Raw genomic sequence first — 14867 nt, forward strand, 5'->3', positions numbered from 1 at the left:
ATGGTGTAGAGCCTGCTTGGGGTTCTCTCTCTCTGCCCCCCTCTGCCCCTCCCTCCCTCACACTTTCTCTCTCAAAATAAATAAACTTAAAAAAAAAAAAAGAACAGTGCTACCCCTCATTTTCAGATGAGGAAACTGAGGCCCAGAGAGCCTCTGAACTGGCCGGTGGCACCGTATAAATGTCCTGGGCACCCGCCAGCCGTGGGCTGACCCTCTCTCTGGGCCCTGGCCGTCCGCAGCAATTGCCGGCGGCCCAGACCGCAGAGGCCCAGCAGCTGACAACGATGCCCACCGGCGGGTCTTCTCCTTTCCCTGGTCCCTCGGGGGCTCCCCAGGCCGCTCGGTGCCTCCGTGGGGCACCGGGGGGCAGGGGGGTCTCCGGGGACCCGCTGCCGGGGGCGGCCGCGCCGGCGCAGGAAGCCAGCTTGCTCGGCGTTGACCCGGCCGGGGAGCGGCCGCGCGCCCCTGCCCGCTGCGTTTCCGTGTGAAAGGTGTTTAATTATTTCTGACAGGGTTCAGCGGCGACATCTGTTCGCGAGCGGGGAGAGTCCATTTAGGTTATCCATCACTGTGACAGGTTCAACTTTTTTGGAAGCGTTTTTCCCTTTCATAATGGGGCTGGGGTGGGGAGGGGCACGGTGGCTCGGCACAGACAGGAGGGACAAAGACCCTCCTGGGGCCTCACGCAGGGCGCCGCGGAGCCCCCTCGCCCCCGCCCCTCCTCGCCGGCCCTCCCGAGCCCTGACCCGGCGGTCGGGGCAGCCAGGGAGGGGGGCACCGGGACGTTCAGGTGGGGAAGGGGCCTTCATCAGGTCTCCAGAAGGCTTTTTAATTCTTCGGCCGTCCTGGGCTGCCCGGGTCACTCCATTCATTCATTCATTCATTCATTCATTCATCTGCTCCTTCATTCTTTCCACGTTTACTGACCACTCACTGGGTGCAGGGCTCTGGGGACGCGGTGGGAGTCACAACAGGCACAGCCCTTGGGGGCTCACATTTTTCTGAGGGAAGATGGACAACTAATTGCCCAATTAACTAATGAATTGTGATGAGGACACGTACGGTGAAGGGGAGGAAGGGGCCCTGCCGCGCTCGAGAGCCACCTGCAGGCGTGTGGCCAGAGTGAGGGAGGGATTCTCAGGAGGCTGGGGGCCCTTTCTAACAGGGCACGTTCCTTTGCCCTTCTGGGCCTCAGTTTCCACATCAGTGGAATGGGGACATCTTTTCTATGAGATACTTTTCATGGGAGGTATTTTCCCAGAGGAGGTGGGTTCCCAGCGTTGCATCCATAAAGGCATCACTTGGGGGGAGCAGTGCCTAGGGTCTCTGCTGGGCTGTCCAGGGTGCCACCCAGGGGCGAGCCCCGCCCTGAGAGTCCTTCGGAGGAACTTCCGGAACCCCGTGACATTCCCGAGGAGACGGCAGGCACCCTGTGCACGCTGGGGCTTGCATTTTTATTCTTCCTCATTGTTCCTAAGACGCGGTGGCCCCACAGGCAGGGGCAGGACAGCCCACCTCTGTGCTGCCGGGAGGAGGAATGGGGGGCACTCACTCTGCAGACAAGGCGAACGAATCTGCGAACGTGACCGAGCAGGATGCCCGGCCCCGGGGAAATGGGTAGCGTACGGGCTCCTCCTGTTGTGCCCGCCGTGCTTCATGGCGACAGTCTAGGACGGAGGGACGGCGCAGGCCAGTCCCCTCTCTTGAAAACAGAAACTCGTTCCTTCACTTCCACTTCCGCACTTGCGCTCCCCCCTCCCGGGGCCAGGTGCTGCGGGACCCTGGCATGTGACACCGGCTCCCGAGGCAGGAGCGTCTCGGGGAGGGCTGGGGTGGAGGCCCCTTCCTCATGGGCCGGCCAAGACCACCTGAGCCTTCCCTTTGTCCACGGCCTCCGCAGCTACAGGCAGATTCCAAACCGGAGCCGAGAGGCTAGGGGTTGATGCCGCCACGTGATGTGTGTGTGGGGGGTGGTCTCGTGCCTGTGGAGCCTTGGGTCTCCGTCCCTCCCTGGGCATCATCCCAGGGCAAATCAGAGAGAAAATCAGAGCAGCCAGAGCGAAGGAGGAAAGACAACAGAAGGAGGGGCCAGGAAGGAGGCTGTGGAGAAAGGGGGAGGGGGAGAAACGTGGTGAGAGAGGCAGGAAACTGGGGGAGACAGGAAAACCAGAGCGGAGCCTCGTGGCCAGCCCAGGCTCAGCACCTCCCGCTCGGCGCCGGGTCAAGTTTGCGTGCAGGGCCGAGCGGGCTGACGGGCGGCGGGCGGCTGGCCACTGACATGTGCTGACGGCGGCCACTCGGGCAGGACTCAAGAGGCGGAGTCGGGAGGCAGGCCGGCGTCTCCGCACAAGTCAGCACCTGTTCATCGGCATTAGGCTCAGGAAGGCACTGGCCCCTTCACTGTCTAAATTGCAGTTTAACTTGATACCGTGGGTGGGCCGGGCTGGCCAGGAATGCTGCTTTGTCCAGCTGTCTTCCTGGGGCCGCCCGTGTCCCTGTGGCTCCCCGGAAAGGCTCACGGGGCCCAAGCTGGGCACGGCCAGCAGCTCCCCCTGCCACTTGGAAGCTGCGGTCCCCAAATCTCCTCTGGACCATGCCCCCGGCCCGCACATTGCTCTTCTCCTGCTAAAAGTCTCTGAAGATGAAGCCCCCTCTGGGTGTGACGGGGCCGCACGGTGGGTGCTAGATCATTCCGGGTGCGCGTCATCCCCTACATCAGCCCCCAGCGGACCTTTGCCCCCCTCTCCCCAGGGAGGCCACCCTGCAAGGGGGTTTAGCGGCGGTGGCGAGTCCCCAGTGCAGGATGTGTTGCGTCGATGACCCCACCGGTGGAGGGGGGTTTGGACTGGACAGTGTCCACTGTGGTGGACAGACGCCCAGGCTGTGTGGTCAGATGGCCCGGGGCCAGCGCTAGGCAGCCGGTTAAGCCTGCGTCGGCCGCGCTCCCTGTCGGCCGGCCCCCCCTTCAACCAGCGTGGAGAAGCAGGGAGACGACGTGAGATGAGGTAACCATAATATATATTGCTGTTTGGGCACCTGGGCGGCTCCGTCGGTTAAGCGTCCAACCCTTGATTTTAGCTCAGGTCATGATCTCATGGTTCTTGGGCTCGGTCCCCAAGTCAGGCTCTGCGCTGACCGTACGGAACCTGCTTGGGATTCTCTCTCTCTGCCCCTCCCCTGCTCTCTCTTATACACTCTCGAAATAATTAAATAAGCTTAAAAAATTAAAAGATATATATTATATATATGTATATATATATAATATATATACACACACACACACACACACATAATAGGTGCTGTTATTTTACCAACCAGTGGTTAGAAGCCCCCAGAGGCTCACTGCCTAGAAGCAGGTGAGGACCCGGCAAAGTGAGAGGCATCTGCCCTCGGTGTGGGAAGGGGCAGGCGGAGGCAAGACTGACCTTCTGGAAGTGAGGCAGATGCCAGAGGGTGTCCAGTTTCACAGGCGGCTGGTTCTTTCTCAGCTGACTGCTGCGGGTCTCATACAGCTTCCCCAGGACCACCTGCAGGCCGTGGAGATGCGGAGGTGGGTAGGTGCCCAGAGGAGCCGGCCGTGGCGGAGGGGGCGAGGACGGAGGGCGGGACTTCCTGGCACGGCAGACCCCTGGCTCACGGTCCCCTGGGTCTGACTTCACAGCCCCTGCTCTGCTTGGTGGACTGCGGGACCGCTGGGGGCCACGGCCGTGCTGTCCTGATTTTCCGCGTCGGCCCTAGAACTGTAGGCTTGTTTTGTGTGGAGGTAGTCTTCCCGTGACCTGCTAGGGCTTGAGTTTTGGGGATCCTCATTGGGCAGGGCCCCCACTAAGGCTTTGGCAGGGCCCTATTCATGGGCTGTTTCTCTAAAACTTGTTATAGTAATATGTTTTATGTGCTTTTTCTTTTCTTTCTTTTTTAAAAAATGTTTAAATGTTTTTTATTTATTTTTGACAGAGAGACAGCATGAGTTGGGAAGGGGTAGAGAGAGGGACACACAGAATCAGAAGCAGGTTCCAGGCTCCAAGCTGTCAGCACAGAGCCCGACACGGGGCTTGAACCCACGAGCAGTGAGATCATGACCTGAGCTGAAGTCAGACACTGAGCCCCCCAGGCGCCCCTCTTTTTTTTAACTGAAGTCCAGTTGACACATGACGTTACGCAGGTGTCAGGTGCACAGCACAGAGATGTGACACGTGTGTATGTGGTGTTGGTCACAAGGGCAGCTTCTGTCCGGGACCTCACAACACCGTCACCATAGCACTGACCACCGTGTCCCCTGTGCTGTCTTTCTTCCTCCCATGACTCAGTCATCTTGTAACTGGAAGCCGGTGTCTCCCACTCTCCTTAAATAGGACCTCCAACGTGTAGAAATGTCCGGGTCTGCAGAGTCCGTATGTGCCCTGGGGGCCACCAGCGCCTGCCACAGCAGATCTGCGGCTGTGATGTGAGGCACACAACAGGTGCGACCAGAAGACAGTAAAAGCAGAGCCGAATGTCGCCGGAGATGCCACCGCCCCACCGAACCCCTTTTATTGGCATATTTTGTCAACCATCTGTATTAACTTTATTGAACGTGTCGGTGGATAATTTAGAAGCCCGTTGGATCAGCTGCCTTCTCTGCCTTCTAGAACAGTTTTGAAAGTATCTGCAAACCAAAGCGGAGAGGCTGTCCAGCCAGGAGTTACTGAGCCGGCCTTCAGAACCAGGGGGACACAAGCACCCCACTGCACCTTTCTAGATGGAAATAGGTCACCGATGCCAGGCAGACAGGGTCAGTTACAGGATTTGCTGAGTTTGGCTTTGAGGAGAGGGGCCCGAGATGATTACCACTAAATGGAAGCTGTTGCTGAGAATGTCATTGGAGGTTACCGCCATCAAGAACCCAGGACACCCTTAGGTGGTGGAGAGACAGGCTTCCCCTCGGATGGTGGCAGCACGACCTTGCCAGCCAGTCATCTTATCACCCCAACCCAGCATGTCGTTCAGCACCCCGGACAGCAGCCTCAGGATTCCTGGATCTGTGTCTTCACACCCAGCTCTTTGGCACCCTAGGGCCACAGAGGTTCCTGAAACAGGAGGGGAGCCCCCGGGCTGGTTCCACAAGTGATCTCCGAGTGCCTCCTACGTACCAGGCACAACATGGCAGGCCCTCATCTAATCTGACTGCTGTTTTGCCCAACGAGGGACCAAGACCCTCCTACTAAGTGGTGGCTCACCCCCGGAGCACTCCAGTTCCCAACTGGTGGTTGGGGTGGAGGCGCTCACATCAGTGGGGCGCTCTGCTGACCAAGGAGGAGCACCGGCCACAGGTTGTCTCTAGAGTCAGAAACTGTGTCCTCGGGAGCTTGGTTTCCCACGGATTTGCAACACTCCGAGTTGCCATGAAATTGCTGCTAATTAAAAAACACGACCAAATTGGTGCTATAAAGCAGTTTGTAATGGCAGTGCTCCCTCTGAGACTGGTCGTTACCACAGTAAGTTGACTCTTCTCTTGAGCCATTAACGAATAAACTAGCCATGGGCCGCTTTTAAAATGTTATTGTGGCATTCTGCTTTTTAATGAGCTTGTGTCTCGTACTGACAGAGGACAAGAACAGCGGGAGGGGCCCTGGCGGCCTGTCGTGGGCTTGGGGAGACTGACGCCCTCTGTCCCTCCCTCGGTGCCTCTCCTGGCCTGTCCTGAAAGTACTAGAATCTTTGGTAAGACTCTTCCACTCTCCAGTTTGGTTCTAGAACATCCTTGCCCTGTTGCCCATTATGGGCTTTCCCATAAACAGCAAGAGCAGGACCTCGCCATCGAGAAGAGGTGACAGTTGGTTAAGCATCTTACTGCTCAGGTCATGGTCTTGTGGTTCATGAGTTCAAGCCCCATGCCGGGTTCTGTGCTGACAGCTCAGAGCCTGGAGCCTGCTTCGGATTCTGTGTCTCCCTCTCTCTCTGCCCCTCCCCCACTTGTGCTCTGTCTCTCTCTCTCTCTCTCAAAAATGAATACACATTAAAACAAAATTTAAGGGGTGCGTGGGTGGCTCAGTTGGTTGAGTGTCTGACTTCAGTTCAGGTGATGATCTTGTGGTTCATGAGTTCGGGCCTCACGTCGGGCTCAGAGCCTGGAGCTGCTTTGGATTCTGTCTCTGTCTCTCTCTGCCTCTCCCCCACTCACAAGCTCGCTCTCTCTCAAAAATAAATAAACATTACAGAAAGATTTTTAAGAGAAGGAGGAGAAGGAGGAGGAGGAGGAGGAGGAGGAGCTGAGACCCTGGGGCTGGACACACCCAAGTCCGGGCCTGGCTCTCAGTGCCTCGGAGCCCGAGTTTCCCCACCCAGGACCCCAGCCTCGCGGGCTGCCCGTGTTTCTCATGAAATCTGTGTAGCCCTGCGCGACGTCAGCCAGCATCAACTGCAGTGCACGCCATCAGCAACTGGCCAAGTTAGGATATGGTTCTGTCCTCAGCTTCAGTTTCCCCGCACGGGCACCACCTCCCTGAGGCTCAGTCTCCACGCCCAGGAAGCAGGAATGTCACCCACACCAGGGCTTTTGTCACACATCAATGAAACGAGGTGCGTGATGTACGGAAAGGGTCTAGCATGTGGCCCATTCATTAGTTTAATTTGAAACAAACTCTGCCTTTTTTTTTAAAAAAAATTATGTATTTAAGTAATTCCTACAGCCAACGTGGGAATCGAACTCACGACCCTGAGATCAAGAGTCACACACTCTTCCCACTGAACCAGCCAGGCGCCCTGAAAGTGTATTGCTAAAATATTTTTAAAAATGTGCTCTTTATGGCATCCTGCCTTATGAGCCTTTTCTTTCTTCTTTTAAAATAATTTTTAACATTTATTTATTTTTGAGAGACAGAGACAGTGTGATCAGGGGAGGGGCAGAGAGAGAGAGGGAGACACAGAATCTGAAACAGGCTCCAGGCTCTGAGCTGTCAGCCCAGAGCCTGATGCGGGGCTCAAACTCACAGACTGAGAGATCATAATCAGAGCTGGGACGCTCAACCGGCTGAGCCGCCAGGGCGCCCCGAGCCTTTTCTGTGCAGGTGGCACAGGGCACGCTTCTGTCTAGACCAGGTCAGATTTGTTTGGAATCAGATCTCTGGATGTGCACAGCCGTGCAGAGGTTTGGTGGAAATTTTTCCCCAGGAGGGAGTCGGGAGGCCCGGTTCTGCTCCTGCCCCAGAGGCACACAGGGCCCAGGCCAGAACCTTCCGCTCTCTGGGCTTGAGTAGGGCTCAGGCGTGACCACCACCAAGGCCCCGGCAGCAAACAGCACCAGGCAGCGTGACCCCACCCCCACGCCCCCAAGGACAACCGTCCACGAATGTCTGTTTCAAAGCTTTGTGGGGCCAGCCCCTCCCGCCCGGATGGGGACCGTTACTCTGGCGGGGGGTGCATTTACCTTCTGCTTTTTCTCCAGTTTAATGGCTTTCTGCGTGGCCTTCTGCTCCTGCACCCAAAGCTGCTGATACCGGTGCTGGAGCAGGTCGAAGAAAGGGGTAGAAGGCCTGTGGGAGGAAGGCAGAGAGGCTGAGGTCCGGGAAGGCCAGCGGCCCTTTGGTCTTCCACCGAGGGCGCCCCTCCCCCGACCTTCAAGGCGGTGGGCCGGAGACGGTGGTTGAGACTCTCGCCTCCATCAGAGGTTAGGCTCCTTGGAACCTTTTTTCCAATGAACCCTTGTCCTTGGGGCGCTGTCCTTGGTCTGCTGAAGCCAGTCGTCATAAAGAATCCGGGGAGTCAGTCCCCGACTCCATCCCCAGCTTCGTACCTGACACCCTGGCCTGCCCTCACCACGGATCCTGAAGCAGGCGGGCTGGGCCAGCGTTCGCCTGCCCTGCATGTGTCCCCCCCCCCCCCGCGGCCTGGCTAAAGCCCCACTCATGCTCTATTCACAACTGAACCCCATTCTTTTTTGTAAATAATTTTTCTTGGGGCGCCTGGGGGGCTCCCTCGGTGAGGCGGCCGACTTCGGCTCAGGTCATGATCTCACGGTTCGTAGGTTCGAGCCCCGCGTCGGGCTCTGTGCTGACAGCTCAGAGCCTGGAGCTGCTTCGGATTCTGTGTCTCCCTCTCTCTCTGACCCTTCTCCGATCGCACTCTCTCTGTCTCTCGAAAATAAACATTAAAAAAAATTAATAAGTCACCCCACAGGTGACCAGCTGAGACTTGCAGGAGGAATGACAGAATCAAGGGACAGGGAGTGTCTGCTGGGTGTCTCTGAATGATGGAACGCATTGAGGTAATAATTGTGGGCGGTGCTAATGTGATCAGATTGAGGGCTGGTGGGGGACTGTACACTGGGCGGGGAGGCGGGGGGCGCTCCAGCAGCTGAAGCAAATGACCTGTTGTTTTTGCTTTTGTTTAGAGAGACAGAGGAGAGGGGGAGGAGCAGAAAGAGAGACTCCCACGTGGCTTCATGCTCAACATAGAGTCTGACATGCGGCTCGAACTCACAAACCACCAGATCATGACCTGAGCAGAAATCAAGAGTCAGACACTCAACGGAGCCACCCAGGCGCCCCAGTTTCTTTTTATTATGGTAAAATATACATAATATAAAATTCACCCCAATGAATCTTACCATTACTGAAACTGACAGACAGACATTGCACCAGAAGTGATATAATAGGAGGTATTCAGTACCATCGGCCAAATACTCTTTGGGGGAGTGAAACCAAAGTGACCCTGAAGGTAATCAAACTGCTGGACAAGCACCGTCAACTAGAAATACAATGCCAGTCCCCACGTAATTAAATGTTTTCCAGAGGCAACGTGAAAACACAAAACACAGGTGGAATTGGTTTTACAGATATGGAATTGGTTTTAGAGATATAGTTTATCAATCTAGTCTATTCAAAATATTATTGTGTCAACATATAAACCTTCAAAAATATTCGTGAGGTGTTCAAAAGATTCAGTTTCAGAACTTGAATTTAAATGAGTTAAAAATTAGATCAGATGGAAAGTGCGGTTCCCCAGCGGCACGGGCCACGACGCGAGAGCTCCAGGGGCGCCTGGGTGGCTCAGTTCAGGGCGTGATCTCCCGGTTCGTGAGTTCGAGCCCCACCCTGGGCTCTGTGCTTGATGGTGCGGAGAGCCTGCTTGGGATTCTCTCTCTCCCTCTCTCAAAATAAATAAATGAGCGTTAAAAATTAAAATAAAATAGAAAGGAACTTCCACAGAAAATAAAATCCATTACAGTAAAATAAAGGGAAAAGGTGAGTATGGGCGGCAGGGTGTCTTGGTAATGGTTGGACCCACGTGATAAGAGTTGATCATGGGGATGTATTGTACAAACAGCAATGCTTTTGTGCATGTTTGAAATTTTTCGTAATTAGTAAGAAGAGAAAAAGAAGAAGAAAGTGTGAGTCAAGCTCACCGCGTTCTCCACCATGAATTTCTGACCTTCCTTTTGATGGTGAACAGTTCTAGCCAGCTTTGCTCCCTCTCACGTCTTAGCTGATAATTGCCTCATTTCCCTGGGCCAGAGATTCCCAGATATTTTGGTGTTTAAGAATCACCTGGGCTCAGGAGCGCCTGGGTGGCTCAGCTAGTTAAGTGTCAGACTCTTGATTTTGGCTCAGGGCCTGGTCTCACAGTTCATGAGTTTGAGCCCCGCATTGGGCTCTGAGCCTAGCGGAGCCTGGTTGAGATTCTCTGTCTGCCCCCCCCCCCAAACTAAATAAAGAAATATTAAAAAGAGAATCACCTGGGCCCAATCGCCAGAGGTTCTGAATTAAGAGGTTGGGGGAGGGGCAAGAAATGGAATGTTTAGCAAATACAGGAAGTAGGTCTGATGCAGGTGCCGTGGGTTGAATGGTGGCCCTCAGCGTGATGTATTTCCATCCTAATCCCCAGAAACTGTGACTATGACTTTATTTGGAAAAAGCGCTTTTCAGAGGTAGTTAAGGGGCTCAAGATGAGGCTAATAGTTAGGTAAGAGGTCACGCGGCCCCAGGGAACTAATACTCAGGGATTCCTCAGCCCACCTCGGGACACACCACTAGAGACTGCCGTGCAGATGATGCATGCCGATGCGTGCCGTCTGGAGCAGGTCCTGAGACGCGGGGTCTTTTTACAGCTGAAGGAACCACAGAGCAACGTTCTGGAAATTGTCATGTGTGCAACTGTCTTGTTACAGGCACATTCTGATTCAGCGGCTCTGGACTGACCACAGGTGCTGTGGTCCAGGACCCACATGTCGGGGCTTCAGGCTTAGCCCCCTAAGTCCCAAGCAGCTGTGGACAGCCACTTCTGAGCAGGTGCGTAAGGCATTTTGTCCGCGGGGAGGATCCACGGCTTTTCTCCTTGCACTTCTGAAAATGCAAGCGCCCCAGGAAAGGTTCTGATCTTCCCCCAGACCAGGGGATGCAGAAATGGAAGTGTTAACAAGAGACAGCCCCCCACCCCCCCAGGATCGTGTGTGGCTAAGGGCCCAAGACGGCAAACCTCAAGCCTCTCTGGCTGGGAAGGCAGTCTTCAAAGCCTTTGAAATTATGGCCTCCATTTAAACATCGAGAAATCTTACCTAATAAACCAGCTTTCAAGACTGTCTTGGAAATGTGTACGTTCTGACCATGCGGCCTGTCTGCCTGGGTAGCAACGATTGGCTGGAGGGGAGTCTCAAGGGTGGCTTGGCCACACCCCTCGCCCTTCCTATCTCCTCTTTACCGGACTAGCTCCCCCTCCAGGTTTGAGATTTCGTGGCCTTGGAGATGGACGCAGAGCTGGGCCAGACCCAACCACCCTCCCCCTTGCCCTCACCTGTTCTCCTGTGAAGCCTCACTCCCCAGCACGCAGACCTCCCGGGACTAGACTGAGCCAGGACCGTATCTGCGCAGAGGTTCATGGCTCTGAAATGCACTCTAGCTCAGAGGTCTCTTCACAGAGCGGCCAGCAGTGCTTCTACGCACAGCGGCTCTTTGTTTTCCGGTTCCTTTACTCCTGTGGTGACTTTTATTGCTTAATTATTACACGCCCCATGCTTCTGAGCAGCTAATTTATGGCCATGCTTTCTAATGACACGAGATGCGTAATCTCACAGTATCTACCCCAAGAGGCCATTCACAGCAGAAGAGCTATCTTCCCAGCAGCCCGCGCTGCATACATCACCCGGAGCCTCCCTTCGAGGCCCTCCTGCAAACCGGGCCGGCCGGCTTTGTGTCGTCCTCTTCTGGCCCCTGGTTTTTACCTGGGAAAGAGGCAGGGAGGGGCTGGGAGCCAGAGACGGGCTGGCAAGCCTCGGGGGTCCCCCAGCAGCCCCGGCCCTGCTGGCGGAGGGAGAGGCAGCAGGTTTGACCCGCGTCCGATCTGGCTCATTAACTTGGATAAAAAGGCGGAGAGATTGTCAGGACCCAAATCGGATCACATCACCGTAAGCCCAGATCGGGGCCACGGGGGGTCTACCCACCTGGCACGCGCTCGGCTTCTCCTGTGCCTTCCAGTCCCAGCTGTGGGGTCACCTCCTCGGGGGGCCTTGCGCGGCAGCCCGTCCTCAGCCGGCGCTCGCCGGGCACCCTCCCTTGCCCTGGCGCTCCCGATGGTTTGTGGGTTTGTGACCGGCCTCGGCCACAGACCGCCACCACCACGAGGGCAGGGATGGTGCGTGCCCAGCGTGAGCTGGCACAGGGCCGCTGCCGGGAATTCTTTGTGGGGGTGGAAAAAAGGGGGGCGCGAGTCAGAGGAAGAAAGATCAGGCGCGTTTCTAGGAGATAGACTTTTTCACAACTCGGGTGCGAGATGTCAGGCCTAGATAGAAGGTATAATAATACAGGCAGTTAATGAATGGAAATTGCCTTTTTCTTTTTTTTAAGTCTTTAAAATTTTTTATGTTTATTTATTTTTAAATGTTTTTATTTATTTAGAGAGAGAGAGAGAGACAGCATGAGCAGGGGAGGGTCAGAAAGAGAGGGAGACACAGAATCTGAAGACAGGCCCCAGGCTCTGAGCTGTCAGCACAGAGCCCGACGTGGGGCTTGAACTCATGAACTGTGCGATCATGACCTGAGCCGAAGTCGGACAGTCAACCAGCTGAGCCCCCGGGCGCCCCGGAAATTGCCTCTCGGTGGAGGAAGAGAAGTCTCCTTAACAAACAGCATTGAAACCACCAGGTGTCACGGGCACAAGCCCACAAAACAACCCCCCACCTACGTCTCAAAACTTCTGTAAGAATTAACTCAAAATGGATCATGGATTTCACTGTAAACTGATAAGACTTTATGAAGAACACGTAGGAGGAAATGGTCAGAGGCTGGGGCCATTCTCGGTGTGGGGTTCTTGGACTTGCCATCAAAAGCATGATCCGTAAGAGAAAACAAAACTGATAAATCGAACTCCCTCAAAATGAAGAACTTTGGCTCTGCAGAAGGTCCTCTCAAGAAGATGAAAAGACCATGGGGCGCCTGGGGGGCTCAGTCGGTTAAGTGTCCAACGTCAGCTCAGGTCACCATCTCCAGGTCTAAGGGTTCAAGCCCCACGTCGGGCTCTGTGCGGACAGCTCAGAGCCTGGAGCCTGCTTGGGATTCTGTGTTTCCCCTTCTCTCCACCCCTCCCCGTCTCACTCTAATAACAAAAGAAGAAGAAGAAGAGGAAAACCAGCGACCCAGAACTGGAGGACGCCTCCTCTCAGGAACACGCGGGGAGCTCCGAAACTCAACGCAGAAAGCAAACCGGTTAGAAGGACACAAAGAGGCTTTTCATCAGAGGATGTACGGATGACCAGTGGGGACCTGAGAAAATAGGCCACGTCCCGGCCATCCGAGAAACACGGATTAGGACTGTGATGACATTCCATGACGCATGCGCCTATTCGTACAGAAATGAGAGACCCCCCAGGGCTGGCAAGGAGGCAGAGACCCCCAGCCTCTCCCACGCCGCTGGCTAGGGCTGTGGGATCGCCCAGGCACTCCGGAAAGCAGTTGGGCAGGTTTTTAAAAAAAAAATAAAATGTACTCTTACCATACAGCCCAGCGACTGTTCTCCTGTCTCCGGACAGGGGGGAGCTTACGCGTACACAGAAGCCTGCACACGGATGTTTACGGCAGCTTTGTTATCGCCCCAAACCGAGCACAACCGAAGCGTCCTCCGAAGGAAGAATAGGAAACGGGGCCGTCGGTGCTGGGAGTCTCCGCAGGGGTGAGAAGGAACATGCTAGGGCTCAGTCGTTGGAGCGTCTGACTCTTGGCTTCAGCTCAGGTCATGATCTCACGGTTCGTGAGTTTGAGCCCCGACTCGGGCTCTGCACGGGCAGCACCGAGCCTGCTAGGGATTCTCTCTCTCTTTCCCTTTATGCTTCTCCTCCCCCCAAAATAAATTAAATATTTAAAAGGAAAAAAAGAAAGAACAGCCTATTTGTATACACAATGTGGGAGAGAAGGAAGGAAGGAGGGAGGGATGGAGGGGGGAGGGATGAAGAGAAGGAAGGGAAGGAGGGAGGGGGAGAAGGAAGGAAGGAGGGAGGGAAGGGGGAGGGAGGGAGGGAATTCCAAGTCTGAGAGGTCAGGTGACCCAGCCAGGACCACACAGCCAGTATCTGAGGTGACGGGTCCAAGGCCACCCCCCCATCCTGGCCACCACCTGAAGACGTCAGAGCAGAGTCCCCCACTGGCAGCCGGGGGGGGGGGGGGCGGGGAGGCGGCTGCCCGGAGCGCGGCTGTGGGGGCGCGTTACCCTTCTCCTGGGACCTGATGCGTCGCAGGGAGCTATTTTCCTTGTTTTCTTCTGCACCTGCTTTTTGCTGCTACCTTAAAACATGTTCAGCCGTTTTAAAAAAGTAAATGTAGTTCTTTATAATAATAATAATAACACAAAGCATTTTTTCCACCCCAGAATGAATGATTTTTGCCGCAGGCCCAGAGCCCCTGTGGCCACAATTACTGCTTCTGTGTCTGCAGCTTTCCTTTCAGAAGCAGGGCAGTGCGCACCCAGAGGGTCTGAATTATTCATCTTCACTAAGTGAGGTGGGCAAGGTGGGAGTGGGGAGGCCCATGCCCAGAGAGGTCAAGTGGCTGATCCGAGGTCACACAGCACACCGCCCCCCCCCCCCCGCAAAGCCTGGACCCCTACCCTCTGGCTACAGCCAATCGAGTGATGCAGAGGCTGAGGGGTCTGCCAGAGGGGCGGATGCGGACGGAGGGAGACCCAGGGCGCCTGGCTTCTCTCAGGCAGGACCCCAGACCCTCCCGGACACTTCCTCTCTCCCAGACCCTGTCATGGCCCCTAGTCCTGGACCCTCCCCGCCCCTCTTTGCACAGACGCTGAGACTTTTTTAAACAATGCACATCAGAGCCTACCTTCCTCATGCCTACTGCTGCCTTCTCATCGCCCTTGGGGTGCAGGGCACAGTTTTCAAGGGCCCCGTGCTCTCTCCTGGACCAGCACACTCGAGGAGCCCCCCGTTTCATCATTCCAGCCTCAGCATAAATGAGCTGCTGCTCCCCCCGCACCTCGCTCCAGCGGCCCTCCCGGGCCCTCCCTCAGCTCTGCAGGACGACTTTGCTGTCCCTGTGGCCGCCTCTCCCCGCAGGCTCTGGGCTCCGCGGAACAGGGGTGGGGGCTGGGTTGCTCTCTGCGCACCTCCCCTGCAATGCCCAAGAGAGGGTCTTTGGAAGAAGTTAGCTCTTCCTTGGGGGGATCCTAGAGGTGGGGGCAGGGTGAGGGGTGCAGATGCAGAGGCAATCCGCGGGGTCTCCTGGTCCCTCTCTCTCCCTGTCCTGGGGAGCCCACATGTCGGGATCCCGAAAGGCGCAGCCCTGGCAGGGCCTCCAAGAACAGAGGGCCCTGTCGGCCTCCCTGGAGATGAGTGAGGGGTGAGGGGACTCACGGAGTCCAGCAGGGCTCCGGCCGGGGCGGGCGGGGGGGGGGGG

At 55.8% G+C, this 14867-nt stretch overlaps 1 protein-coding gene across 3 annotated transcripts in view; it reads right to left on the reverse strand.

The window, feature by feature from the left end:
- Positions 1-14867, reverse strand: part of CFAP77 (cilia and flagella associated protein 77) — a 129868-nt gene that overhangs the window by 21882 nt on the left and 93119 nt on the right. For all 3 annotated transcript variants that reach the window (XR_003902124.1, XR_003902125.1, XM_029921040.1), the window contains exons 4-5: positions 7406-7511; positions 3426-3527 (exon numbers count right to left, since the gene is read on the reverse strand). Coding sequence is in view for 1 of the 3 variants with exons in the window: in XM_029921040.1 (XP_029776900.1) it covers positions 3426-3527; positions 7406-7511 (208 nt within the window). In the remaining 2 variants the exon portion in view is untranslated. The remainder of the gene's footprint in view (positions 1-3425; positions 3528-7405; positions 7512-14867) is intronic.

The sequence above is a fragment of the Suricata suricatta genome, chromosome 13 (assembly GCF_006229205.1).
Source record: "Suricata suricatta isolate VVHF042 chromosome 13, meerkat_22Aug2017_6uvM2_HiC, whole genome shotgun sequence".
Taxonomy (NCBI): domain Eukaryota; kingdom Metazoa; phylum Chordata; class Mammalia; order Carnivora; family Herpestidae; genus Suricata; species Suricata suricatta.